At 34.5% G+C, this 14,080-nt stretch overlaps 2 protein-coding genes across 2 annotated transcripts; one reads left to right on the top strand and one right to left on the bottom strand.

Moving 5' to 3' along the window:
* The first annotated feature begins 7,833 nt into the window (after nucleotides 1–7,833).
* LOC113771188 (putative glycine-rich cell wall structural protein 1) lies at nucleotides 7,834–8,878 on the top strand. The gene is made up of 3 exons (XM_027315800.1): nucleotides 7,834–7,842; nucleotides 8,037–8,094; nucleotides 8,520–8,878. Exons 1-3 carry the CDS (start codon nucleotides 7,834–7,836, stop codon nucleotides 8,876–8,878), a joined length of 426 nt encoding a protein of 141 aa, XP_027171601.1.
* Nucleotides 8,879–9,284: 406 nt separating this feature from the next.
* LOC113772432 (anthocyanidin 3-O-glucosyltransferase 2-like) lies at nucleotides 9,285–10,821 on the bottom strand. The gene has a single exon (XM_027317025.1). It carries the CDS (start codon nucleotides 10,819–10,821, stop codon nucleotides 9,376–9,378), a length of 1,446 nt encoding a protein of 481 aa, XP_027172826.1. The 3' UTR covers nucleotides 9,285–9,375.
* Nucleotides 10,822–14,080: the final 3,259 nt, after the last annotated feature.

Below are 14,080 nucleotides of genomic sequence, written 5' to 3'. Positions count from 1 at the left end.
ATAAAAGGTAGCTGTAAGAATGATTCAACCCAAGAATATAGGGGGAAAAATCAGAAAACTAATTCTTTTGACAATATGGAGATGACTGGAGAAAGGCCTTTATATTCGTCACAAAGAATTCAAAACTGTTTAGAGGACAAAGAATTTGAAGAATATTTAGAGATAGAAAATTATGACACAATAGAAACTATTTTAAATAATGAAAAATTATATGATCTGTTAGAAACAGGACATAGCGATATAGACCAACTAATAAGTGAATTAGAAAAATTAGAAATTTTTGGAGAAAATCCAACTATTCATTGGGATAAGGACAAAACAGAATGTAAGTTAGATATTTTAAATCCAAATTTAAAAATTAGCACAGCAAAAATAGAAGCTAGTAATGATGATATAAAAGAATTCGAAATGCATATAGCTGTTCTAAATAAGTTAAAAATAATTAGAAGAAGTACTAGTCCACACAGAAGTGCAGCAATTATAGTTAAAAAACATAGTGAAATAGTTAGAGGAAAAAGTAGAATGGTAATAAATTATAAAAGATTAAATGACAATACTAAAGAAGATAGCTATGATATACCAGATAAAAATGAGTTAATAAATAGAATCCAATATAGATATATTTTTAGTAAATTTGATTGTAAGTCAGGATTTTGGCAGGTAAAAATGCATAAAGAAAGTATAGAATGGACAACTTTTACATGTCCTTTAGGACACTATGAGTGGCTAGTAATGCCTTTTGGGTTAAAAAATGCACCAGCCATATTTCAAAGAAAAATGGATAATATTTTTAATAAATATAAAGATTTTGTCATAGTATACATAGATGATATATTAGTATTTTCAAAAAACAAAGAAGAACATGTAAGCCATCTAAAATTAGTTTTCTCAGAATTTATTAAACACGGAATAATAACCAGTAATAAAAAAGCACAATTTTTTAGAAAAAATATAGAATTTTTAGGAACAGAAATAGGACAAGGAAAAATAAAATTACAACCACATATTTGTAAAAAGGTTTTAGAATTTCCAGATAAGATAGAAGAAACAAAGAAACTTCAACAATTCTTAGGATTATTAAATTATGCAAGACCTTTTATTAAAAATTTAAATAACCTAGTAGCACCATTGTATAATAAAACCTCTTTAAAAGGGCAAAAATTCTTTAATAAAGTAGACGTCAAACTAATACAAGAAATTAAACAAACAATAGGCAATTTACATGATCTAAAATTACCATTAGACACAGATTACTTGATAATAGAATGTGATGGCAGTAGTACCGGATGGGGAGCAGTTCTTTTTGCAAAACCAAATAAGTATAGTAGTAAAAATAGTGAACAAATCTGTAGATATGCTAGTGGTAAATATAAGGAAAAAGGCAATAGAAGTAGTATAGATAATGAATTATTAGCAGTAAAATATAGTTTGGATAATTTTAGACTTTTTATAATCAACAAGTCTGAAATAACTATTAGAACAGACTGTGAAGCAATAAAAAAGTTTTTTGATAAACATAATGAAAAAAGAAGTTCTACTAGAAGATGGTTAAATTTTGTAGATAGTATTATTGGTAATGGATATAAAGTAGTTTTTTAACACATTAAAGGTAAAGATAATAATTTAGCAGATTTTTTATCACGACTATTTAACAATTCCTCTGATCTCTCAGCAGATGGCATATAACTTCCAGAAAGTCAAAATTGGCCAGTGGGAACTTACAAAGTACCCTAAAGGTACAAGTCTACATTTCCATAGCCAAGAGGAAGGTAATTTAGAAGACATCCAGCAGGATATCTTAAATAACCTCTGGAATAACAGAAATAGCACTGATAAAGTTAGAAATCTTAATATCTTAGCATTTTATTTTAGTAATCTTCCAAAACAAAGTTTTTCATATTATGTAGTGGTAAAAGGAAAAATACCTGGAATTTATTCCAAATGGATTTCCGTTATAGAACAAATAAATCATTTTCATACTCCTTTATGGAAAGCATTTCATAGCATACATGAAGCACTAGAATTCGCTAGGCATAATATAGGAACAACATTTTATGTAGATCCTAAGGCTAGCATGGACAGCATGAGGGCTCCAGTATATCAAAATACAGATGCCCCTAGTAGCAGTAGAAATTATCAATATGCATTAGAAAAAGATAACACAAATAGAATAGAATTTTGTAGATATTGTAAGAGCATGGAGCAAGCTATTAGAAGTTTAAATTTAAAGTGTAAAAATTTTGAAGAAGAAGATCTTTCTCAAAAAGAAAAGATAAAATCTTTAACTGAACAACTCAAAGAAATGTATAAAATCTCAGGCTCACAAGGAGATACTATTCTCTCACAAATTTCTGAGATTGGGGAGCTCAAAGGAAGGCTGTCTCATACAGCATCTCAAATGGCCAGTTCTTCATCCGGCCCATTAAAACAGACAATTTTTATAAAAGAAAAGCCCATTTCAGAAAGACCATTTGAATTTCTTAAGCCCAGAATATTCTTTAAACCATATCACCTACTTAGTTTCCTCCCTTTACATATCCAAGAAATTATTAGCCAAAAAGCCCAAGCCCAATATTATTCAAAATTAATGGCAGTCCAACAATACTTTTATGAAATAGCAAAAGACCCAATTAGAAATACAGCAGCCATTAGACTACATCCATCTTTCTTCATCGACCCAGAAAAACATTGCCCAAACAATCCAGAAGCCTGTGACCACCAGAAAATAAATAGCCATTGTATACATACACTCAGTAATTTTTTCCTCAGAGCCACTATTATCTTATCAAAATATTCATCCCCAAAGATACTAAGAGTAAATGGGGAAAGAGTTATTTTAACACCATAATTTCTTATGGATGCCGGATTCCTGGAAAAAATTATTGTTACAAATCCAGAAGATACTCATTGTCTTGGAACTCATCTCGGATACTTCATCAGAAAAATGCTAGACTATGGACAGTGGGCAACTGTACATATCAAATCCGCGCCAGCAGAATGGATAGGATTTTTTGATATAGAACCAGCAATACATAGAATGATGATTACAGTCAGCAATATACCACCAGCAAGGAGAACGACAGAAGAACTAGAGAAAATCAGCAGCAGTCTAGTGGAATGTCCATTAGAATTGAAAGAACAATTGATAAATGCTAAAATGATCCAATTAGCTTACAGACATTTCATAGATCAATGGGAAAATGGAATTAGGTTAGTATATGAAAATAAGATACAAAAGATATATGTCCCATACAGGTTTAAGTTAGAAAAAGATTTCACTATAAGTACCAATTATCCAGAAGTCTTTGAAAAATATTTGGAAGGATATTATATGAGCACAGGAGCAAGGCATTTGGATATCGAAGCAGATGAAGAATATAATGATGATCATTATTGGGAAACAATGGGACCAGAAGAAATGAGCAACATCGAAAATATGATGGAAGGATAATTCTTCGGCCATCTTGTCAAAAGCTATAATGTATAGATCGGTCATAAAGCTTTTATTAGTTATCAGGCCACATTGTATAGTTTGGCCAAATTTATTTAGAATCTATGTATAGGTCGGTCATAATGCTTTTATTAGTTGTCGGCCACATTGTATAGTTAGGCAAAATTGATTTGATGTTTTTACGGATTTCAGAAGGTCTTAAGTCCGTAAAGTTAACATGTCATGTCCACGGACTTTGAGTCAAAAATTTTAAGTCCGCACAGTTTGCACAAGAAGTCTATAAAGGCATACGTCCCAAACCAATGTTGGGTACGATGCACTTACATCCTGTAAATTAAAGCATCCAATAAAAACTCCAATTTCATACGTTCTTTAGCAGTTTTTTACAAGTCTTTAGCTCTCTCATATTGCTAGCATAAGACGAAAGAGAAATAAGAAAGTAGAGATTTAGGCAGCCAACCCTAGATTAGATCCAAACCACCGGAAACTCTGAAAAAGATACCTTGTTTTTAGGATCCTAAAAGACCAAAAGACGGTGTAGTACCCATTAAAGCCTTTCAGTTACAAAGCAGGCGCCAGGGGAAGATCCGGTGAGGCAAAACTCCTAATCACAAGATTCCCATTTTCATAGCATCAGAAGGAAAATTTGGATTTAAAGCAAGGAAGGTAAAATCTCAGTTATCTTTCTTAAAGTATCTAGTAGTCATTTATTTCTTAAATTCCAGTTAATCATCCTGATATTTTATATGAATTTTGAACCGCCTTTTCAATTTACATCCACTCCAGAAAACGCATACAGATTAGCATTACAAACCCTCAGACAACCAGATACCTATTATTATTTTGACAAAATTTTAGAGGAAATTGAAACAACAGACCAGTGTTTAGCACATATACAAATAGAAGACGCTAGATTATCTAAAGTAGCACACCACCATCCCGCATCATTTCTAAAAAATTTAAGACAAGCAAAAATAGATTTACTTTGGCATAAATACTCTGAATTAAAATCAATAGAAAGACAAAAATTAGAAGAACAAGAAAAATATAAAAATAAAAAGAATTTTTGTAATAAAGTTTGTAGAATATTTGATTAATCACGTAAGTCTTTAATTGGAAGAAGAACAAGAAAAATATAAAAGTAAAAAGAATTTTTGTAATAAAGTTTGTAGAATATTTGATTAATCACGTAAGTCTTTAATTGGAACCTTGAAAGTCCAACATAGTTTCACATAGGTCTTTAATTGGAGCCTTGAAAGTCCAACCACTAGCCTGTTTGGTATCAGGTTGTCAAAATAATAATAGGTATCTGGTGGTGTTTGGTACCACTAGCCTGTTTGTTTCAATTTCCTCTAAAATTTTGTCAAAATAATAATAGGTATCTGGTTGTCTGAGGGTTTGTAATGCTAATCTGTATGCGTTTTCTGGAGTGGATGTAAATTGAAAAGGCGGTTCAAAATTCATATAAAATATCAGGATGATTAACTGGAATTTAAGAAATAAATGACTACTAGATACTTTAAGAAAGATAACTGAGATTTTACCTTCCTTGCTTTAAATCCAAATTTTCCTTCTGATGCTATGAAAATGGGAATCTTGTGATTAGGAGTTTTGCCTCACCGGATCTTCCCCTGGCGCCTGCTTTGTAACTGAAAGGCTTTAATGGGTACTACACCGTCTTTTGGTCTTTTAGGATCCTAAAAACAAGGTATTTTTTTCAGAGTTTCCGGTGGTTTGGATCTAATCTAGGGTTGGCTGCCTAAATCTCTACTTTCTTATTTCTCTTTCGTCTTATGCTAGCAATATGAGAGAGCTAAAGACTTGTAAAAAACTGCTAAAGAACGTATGAATGATAATTAATACAAATCCGTGGGGCCCTTGTACCAAACAATGGTTTATCTATGGTTTTGCCATGGTTTTGCCATGATAAATCCAATTAGCTTAAGGAAAATCTTCCAGAAATATATTATCAAAGGGCCCCACCTTTTTGTATTCTCTTCTCTTAATTCGGCAGGGCATTCTTCTAGTAGCTTTTGGACTCTAAATTTCGGCGGGGACCACGGAGAGAAGGCATTGATGATTAGTCATTTTGGCTTTAAAAAGAAAGAAACGTACAGGCGGCTCTTATGATAGCTTTTAGGTTAGTTTAGTTTTTTTTTCTTTCTTGGTCCCTTTGATGGCCTGGACCTCAGTAAAATTACGTGGAGATTTTCTCATGAGGCGTGGCTAAGTTTTTCATCTAGTCGAAGGTCAACTTGAAGACTCGATTCCAAATATCTATGAGATCAAATTATTTTACTTATTTCTTTTATTCATTGGTATTCGTACGCTTTCTGGTTTAATTGCTTATGATTATTCTGTTATTTGAATGTCAAGAGCCCGATATTCGAATTAACCTAATAATTTACTGCCAAATTAATTGATTGGATCCGTAATCGTTCAATTGATTATACCAATGACGACTAGCGTGATTGGTTTCATGTTAGGGAAATGCATGATCTAATTTAAACAAACCCTCGTAGCGTGTTTGTTGGTTAGGGTTGAGTTTTTCTAATTATTAATGCAATCGAGTAATTAAATCCTACGGTCGTACCTAGGGTTATTTCTTGGTTAGGGAAATAGTTAACGGTCGTACCTTAACTATCGAGAAATTAAAAAAAGACTGGTTGTTCATCGCGTGTATGATAACTATAACCAATCTATTAATGAGTAATTGAATTATCTTTGCATCGATGATCAGTTGCATGGACCGTGTCTGAAAAGTTGTACCTTTGGCTAGAGTCGTATTGGTTATTGATTAATTTCTATTTATTTCTAGTAGTTGTTTTATTGGTTAGTTAATTAGTTATTTTATATTCTCCAAAAATCCCCATACTTCGGACTCTGAAAGAAATAAGTTATCCCCAGTCCCTGTGGATTCGACCCTGCTCACCGTTATATACAAAATTTGTATTTTTCTCGAGTAGGTAATTATTATTGTACAGGCTCGACACCCTGTCAAAATCAAAGTGAGTCAACCATTTAAGTGTACTTGTTTTAGTTATCCATACACATTTGTCAGCTTTGGTGTCGGTTGGGTAATTATTTATGGATTGAATTATTTCCTCTAACATGTATGCATATACATATACACACACACCAAAAAAAAAAAAAACCCAATTCACACTTACAATAACAAGAAGAAATGCTGCACAAGAAATGATGCCAAATGATAATTTCCTCAAACCAAGGTATACATTTACAATATCTATCCGAAGGTGAGGGGAAAATAAAAAAAAATTACACAATTTTGTATATAAAAATTCACCTAGTGCCTCATATATTCAAAATTGCAAAAGGGTCCGCAAATTTTTCTGACTTAAATTAGAGATGCCTAAATCATATTGTTTTAAATTGAAAAATGGAGCTAAAGTTTTGGTTGCCTGCAATTGGGACAACCTAACAATTCATGGCAGATTGACCCATCCTTTCAACAAGGAGGACTGTAAAGTGGGAAAACATACATCATTTCGACATGAATTGTGTGTATCGATTTGACCTCTCTATGTTCAAGATTTAATTCAATGTGCTGTTACGTCAGTTAAGATTTTTCCTTATTATGACGTACTTCATTTTGACCCCGCAATATTTATGGTGCCCTGTTGATCACCTCTGTATAAGGCGGGAATTCTGCATTTCACGTGCAAGATTGCAGCCTACAGCTACAGGAAGTACAATGAGTTTCATTTCAATTAAATGCCCTTTCTGCTTGTTCATCCTAACTGTTTACTTGGTTCAGACCATATATGTAAATTACCCGTTTAGGAAAATGATTAATCTTATGCACACTATCAGTGTATATATTGACGGAGTTGGATAAATATCATATTATTTAAATTTAAATTTGAATATTAAATTATATATATATATATATATATGACATGCATTTAGATCCGCTAGTATATATAGTATCAATACATAAAAAATTTATCCTTAGAAAATATAAAGTTTTTATAGCCAATAACCCAGTTAGGATTTTTTATGTCACTATTCGGTGTGACAAATCCAATATCAATGCTTTTGACAAAAAATACTTATCATGAAAAATTAAATAAACAGCACATGACAAGTTAAATAAACATGATATTTGATATAAATATATTCCATTAACCTAGCCGATGCCAAAAGTCCTTTGATCGTCCATTGCAAATCAAAAAAAGAAGATCTCGGAGTTCATCAGCTTGCCATGAATAGGAATTTTAACCGAGACATTTCGCATGAATTTGCTGGATACCACTTCATTCACCGGTGGATGTTGGTGGTTTCCGAAGAACACGTAGTTTTGTTGTTTTTTATCGTAACTTGTCTTCTCAATGTGGTCGCAATTTAATTAAAACTAACATATGTCTTTGGTCAGTTAAAAAAGATGGTTTTTATCTTGTTAAGGGAATGAATCCACCTGCGGACAAATTCAAGAAAATGCACGATTTGTAGCATAAGGATTTCTCCTTCTTCCATAAGAAATTATGATGAAAAAAGTTTATGTAAAGAAATTTCAGATTTTGTTCTTCTATGCTTCTATCAGCTTGCAATTTCTTTCTTTTAGAGACTTATGCTGATTCCTCCAGATTATCCTTCACAAAGTAAATTACTTCGCAAGCAGAGTACTTGGAAGTTTCCCTCTAGTTTGTGAAGAAATTGCAGGAATTAGTATTAAGAAGTAATGGTTCCACGAAGAAAAGTTAATAGTTTTTAAGTCAATATTAGGACTGAAAGGAAAAGTAATTATGGTTATTTGTTAAAAGCAAAACTCATAGGGCAAATTACATTTTACCTCCATGTGATTTTCGCAAAAATCACATAACCCTCCATGATTCTAAAAGCTATATATAAATCCTCTGTGATTTGGGTTGAAATAGACGGAAATCACTTATCGTGACGATTCGTGACTTAAACGCGTTTGTACTACTGGTAGCAGTAAGAAACATTTTCATATTACGCTTGATCACTTTAACGAACTCAATAAAACCTAGATCTAGATCTGTGCTCTTTATCTCTTTCAATGACGGCAGTGGATATGGCTCTGTAGATGGTAATGGTGGTGGTTATGGGGCTGGAAGCGGAGGTAGCAATTGCGGCAGTGGATATGGCTCTGTAGGTGGTAATGGTGGTGGGTCAGGTGGAAGTGGTGGTAGTGGGTCTGGATTGGGTGGAGGTGGTGGTCCAGGCGGTAAATATGGTCCAGGTGGCGGCGGTAATGGTGGTGGATGGAATGGTGGTAGCTATGGTCCTGGTGCAAGCAGCAGGCAAGGGAGTTGGGGCAGCAGCTATGGCTATGGCAGGGGCTGGTGCAGGGCCCTGGCTCAGGATATGGCAGCAGTAGTACTGGTCATGGCAGCGGAGGTAACAACGGAGAAGGGCAGTATGGAATCAATGGTGGGGGCCTAGACAGGGACAAGCAGCAGCTCCCATGCAGCATGAAACCATGACTAGAGCTCTTGTTTCAAAATACTTTCTCGTGACACTCTTTGACAGATACTCTTTCACAGCTACTTTCACAACAAAGATTAGAGCAAGGGAAAATCTGCTTCCTTTTTTGTATTTATATTAGGGCAATTTGGATATTTCACCCACGAATCGTTTGACACTTTAATCCAAATCACAGGGGATTTACGTATAACTTTTAGAATCATGAGAGGGTTATGTGATTTTTACAAAAATCACGAGAGGATAAAATGTAATTTGCCCAAACTCATAAGATGGTCATTGACAGGTATGACTATTGGCTTGTATGGTAGTAGTATAGTTCACATATCTCTGCTGATGGCATCAGATTTACACACTTTTATTTAGATCAGACTGGCAATTAGACAAATAGAGGACATGCACAGAAGTGCTTTCATTAACAAACAAAATCTGTAAATGAAAATTATTACCACATTCCTCTACATTTTTTCTTTAAAATTTTCAATTAGATGAGCCAAAGAAATGTAGGATGAACCTTCCTCCACAATTGCCTGTCTGCATATTTCTTTCAGATCCTTCACCTTCTCTCTGATTTCATCCTTGTTTCTGTCCATCATAAGTCTCTTTATCCCATTCTCTATCTCATCAGCTGAGACTATTATCTTGCTCTCCATGTTAGCATCGTTCCTGTAATCCATTTTTATTTCAACAGCAATTCCCAGCTCCGCTACAACCTCAAAAGCATTTGTCTGTTGCTCAGCATACATAGGCCAGGCAGCAATGGGCACTCCAGCCCACAAGCTCTCCAAGATAGAATTCCAACCACAGTGAGAAACAAAACCTCCGACTGCAGGGTGAGATAAGACTGCCATTTGTGGTGCCCAACCAATCACTTTTCCAACCCCAGAAGTTCTCTGCAAGAAGCCTTCAGGGAGAACTTCCTCGGGATTTGCATATGCAGATGGAGCATCAATCTCTCCCTTTGCTGGAGGCTGCCTTAAGGACCACAGAAACCGACACCGACTATGCTCCAGAGCCACTGCAATCTCCTTCACCTGCTCACAGCTGAAGCTTCCTAAGCTCCCAAAACACAAAAACACCACAGAACAAGAAGGTTGAGTGTCTAACCAGCTCATGATCCCATCATCCTGCTTAGAGTTCCAGTTGATTATAGGTCCGATCGGGTAGATTCGTGGGATCTTTCCTTCTTGACCCGAAAGTGACTTAATTGCATATGACTCTAGCTCGTGGAACGTGTTAACTATGATTCCTTTCACTTCTAGCATCCTTCGAGCTGAAGTAACAACAGCTGCTGAGCCCCCTTTTTTGTCTAGCATTGTGGTGGGCAACACCTTAGCAGGCACTGGATTGCTGAAACTCGGGACCAGGAGCTCAGCATCTGAATCTTTATAGTCGGTGATATCTACATTGTATTCATCATGTAATGACTGAACATGCAACATAAGTCCAAGGAAACCAGCACTAGAAGTGTAGAACATGTAACTGGGCAGCTCAAATTCATGTGCCACATCAATCATGCCTACACAGAACATGTCAACTATAATACCTGCAATTTCTCGATCCGAATTGGCCTTAGATATTATGTCAAGGACTGCATCTCTGACAAGTGGTTTCTGTCGATTGATCAGCTCAACAGCGACAACATTTCTGTTCTTGGATTTTGGTTCTTGATGATCTGATGAATCAATCTGATAAGGGATGTTCACAAATCGTATGCATGAATTGGCGTCTGTTAATTGGGATTCCATGAAGGCATCAACTCCAGTATTATAGGAAAGGTCAATGATGATGTAAACTATAGAAAGATGCTCATCTCGATTGATAAGAAGCTTCCCAAACTCCACAGCCGAGGCCAGATGACCCATCCCTGGACCAGGGATGAACAAGAGCTCTGTTTTCTTCATTTTCGTTGTGGTCAAAGATCTAGCGTTGTGCTATATGTCTACTTCTTTAGCTTGTATATAATGATGTTTTGCTTAGTCTTTTTCCCTTAGGTCACGCGCATTGCACGTGATTAAAATATTATAAAATATAATATTTCTTATACATTAAAATTTATTTGTGAAAATTATTTTAAAGAATTTAATATTTGCATTTTTTATTTAATTTTTTATCTTCATAAATTAATTATCCTTAATACCATTATTTTTAAAAACAAAAAAAAATCACAAAATGTTATATCTATAAGTTCATGTAAAATCTGTAGAGAATTTTAATAAATAAGGATACATTCGGTCTCTTTCAATTTAAATATTATATATATATAGGTAATTAAAGGGCCGGGCCTATATCGGGTTTGAGCCTAATAAGGCCCAAGCTCGGCTCACATTTAATTCGGGCCTAATTTTTAGGCTCAGGCTCAGACCGGCTCACTAAATGATCGGGCTCATCGGGTTTTCTGTCGGGCCGAACGAGCCGAGCTCGGGCTGGCCCAACCCCATTGACAGTCCTATATGAGACCACCCGCTACCTTAAAATTATGCATCAAACTTCGTAAAAGAAAATGTCAAATTGCACTAACAAGTACATCAGGTTCGCTAAAAGGCTAAAAACAAATATCAATTGCACTAATCATACCTTTTCTTAATTGAAGGCGTATAAATGAATCTAATCAAATCGAACACCTTAGTGTTCAAACTTGTTCGATTAGCTTATCGAGTTTAAAATTTTATTCAAACTCGTCTTATTTATTAGCTGTATCGAATTTGAACAACCTCTTATATTGCGTTTGAATGTTATCAAACATAAAATACTGTTCAATTTTAATTTGACTAGTTGATGAACCAAACTCAAACAATCTTTTATCAAGACAAGTCAATTCGAGTATCGAGTAATTGGATTCACTTTTCAGTCTAATTTGTTTCTTTCTTCTTCGTGTTTTCCTCGCATCAGCAGCCCACAGACACTGACCAGATCGGCAAAGGCATTAAGGAACAAGTTAAATTAGCCTAACATCATGTTCATTTGGCGTAGACTAAGACATTTTTATTTGACTAGAAAAAAGTAAATGCATTGCACGTCATAGTAAAGTTTAACACAGACTTGTATTTATTCGGTTAATATAAATTGATTTACTTAACAAACTAATTTTGTTTTGAAAAAAAAAACTAGTTTTGAGAAATAGTTTTTTATTTTTTTAGCAAAGGAAAAACAAACTGTCCTAGAAATCTTTACTAACACAATGCACAAGTGGAGAAGTCATCTTAATTGGATACAAATTTAATTGAACCTAACGCAAAATTCTAGCTTTGAATTACAATTAGATTTGTATTCCTTTGTTATTATAGAGTAATATTGAACCACTTTAGAATTAAACAACTATTTGTTCACATAGTATTTTTCTTTTTCAACCACTTAATCTAGTGCATCAACTTGTCTAGAATTAAAAACTATCTATTCACTTAGTATTTCATTTTCTTCAAAAGAAAATCTTTCCCTAGGATCTCCTTCTCCTTCAAGACTTCTACTTTACAACATATATTCAGAGACACACTCACAATGTCATATTTTATTCTCACGAATTTCCACTCCCTTATTCAATTTCTATCAATATCTAGAACCCATAAAAAAGAAACTCTTTATAGTATTTTTTTCCCCTTTTTTTGACCCTTTTCACTTGAGAAACTAAATCTGTTGAGTTAAAATTTGTACATCAGCTTCAGTAAAAGCATGTCAATTGCATTAATCATACTTCAACTCAGTTGTACCTTCCCTCTTCGTGTTTTCCTCTGCAGCTCAGAGAAACTGGCCAGATTGGAAAAGGCTGCTTTTTTTTTTTTTTAAGGGAGCCTAAGGAGGCTTGTGTTAGGGGTTAGTGGATATACAAACCCAACTAGATCAAGAAAGTGTTATGACACTATCTTTAGATTTTTTTTACTGCAAGTGAGGTTTGAACCCTCACCTACAACCCAAAGAGGGACATGTTAAATTTGTATACGTTCATGTTCATTTGGCATAGACTAAAAATGTGTTTGATTTGATTTCATTCGACTAAAGGGAATGTAGGAAAACTATGAATGACATATCCACAGTCAATTCAGTACGAATAATTTTATCCACTGTCCATTAAAGAAACATCATTTATCAACCATTTGACCACTTCTAGCTGGATCGATGAATTATTCTCTTCTTCGCGTTGGATCATGGAACCAGGGGTTTGGGAAGAATCGGGTTTAGATGTTAAAAAATAGGAGGTTAATGCTGTAAATTAGTTATATACACTAACAATCGAGACATTAATGGTCCTTAAATGTATGTATACGCTGGTGTTATCGTCAGTGCTTACGAAATTAACTTCTAAACAAAAGGCTCAAAGCAGACTAATTTAAACTTTTGGGCATGAGTTAGACTGTCAGATTTGGGATCTTACTGGCGAGTTGTCACAAATTTCCTCCTTGATACAAGACAAGCATTAAACTTAATTTGCACGCAAACTCTCCAACACAGAAGAAAAGAGGGAAAAAAAGAAACCAAAAGTGGAAAGTAAGAGTCAATTGGCTTGCAGCACATCAAGGCAAAAGGGTACGGGTTCATTCCCCCCTGGATTTTTGGTTTGTATGTACTGCTGTGTTGTTGTTCAGGGTGCGGTGGCTCAAAAACCGAAAAGAAGCGGAATGAACACCAGATTTCTACGAATTCAATCACAACTTCAAACTGTTACCTCTTTGACACGTTGTCGAAGCCTGTGCAATAATAAAACCTGTTCAAACTAAAATTAATTTCTGTAAATAGCGGTGAGTAGGGTCGAATCCACAGGGATTGGGAGTAATTGTTTCTTTTCAAATTCACAGTGACAAGGGGGGTGTTTTTATCTCAGGGGGTAATAATTTAAGCAATTCAACAAAAAGTAAAATAATAAAAATAAAATAGCCAACTAGAAATTAAATAACAATTTAAAATCAAAGGATCTAGCCAAGGAATAACTTCAGCAACGGTTCACATAATTGATCATCGAAACAAAGGCAATTCCAATTATTTACTAATAAATATGTTATAACTGCCAAACAAGCGATGGCAGTCAACCCCTCCTTACTGTGTCGGTGATTAAGGTACGCCCGTTAATTACTACTCTAATTGAGAAATAATCTTAGGTACGCCCATAAGATTTAATTCCCCAATTGCCTTACGTATTAGAGGAGCCCTATTCTAACCAAATAACACACT

Source organism: Coffea eugenioides, chromosome 5, assembly GCF_003713205.1.
Source record: "Coffea eugenioides isolate CCC68of chromosome 5, Ceug_1.0, whole genome shotgun sequence".
In the NCBI taxonomy this organism is placed as follows: domain Eukaryota; kingdom Viridiplantae; phylum Streptophyta; class Magnoliopsida; order Gentianales; family Rubiaceae; genus Coffea; species Coffea eugenioides.
The sequence above is the reverse complement of the archived record's forward strand: the minus strand, read 5'-3'. Positions and strand labels throughout refer to the sequence as shown.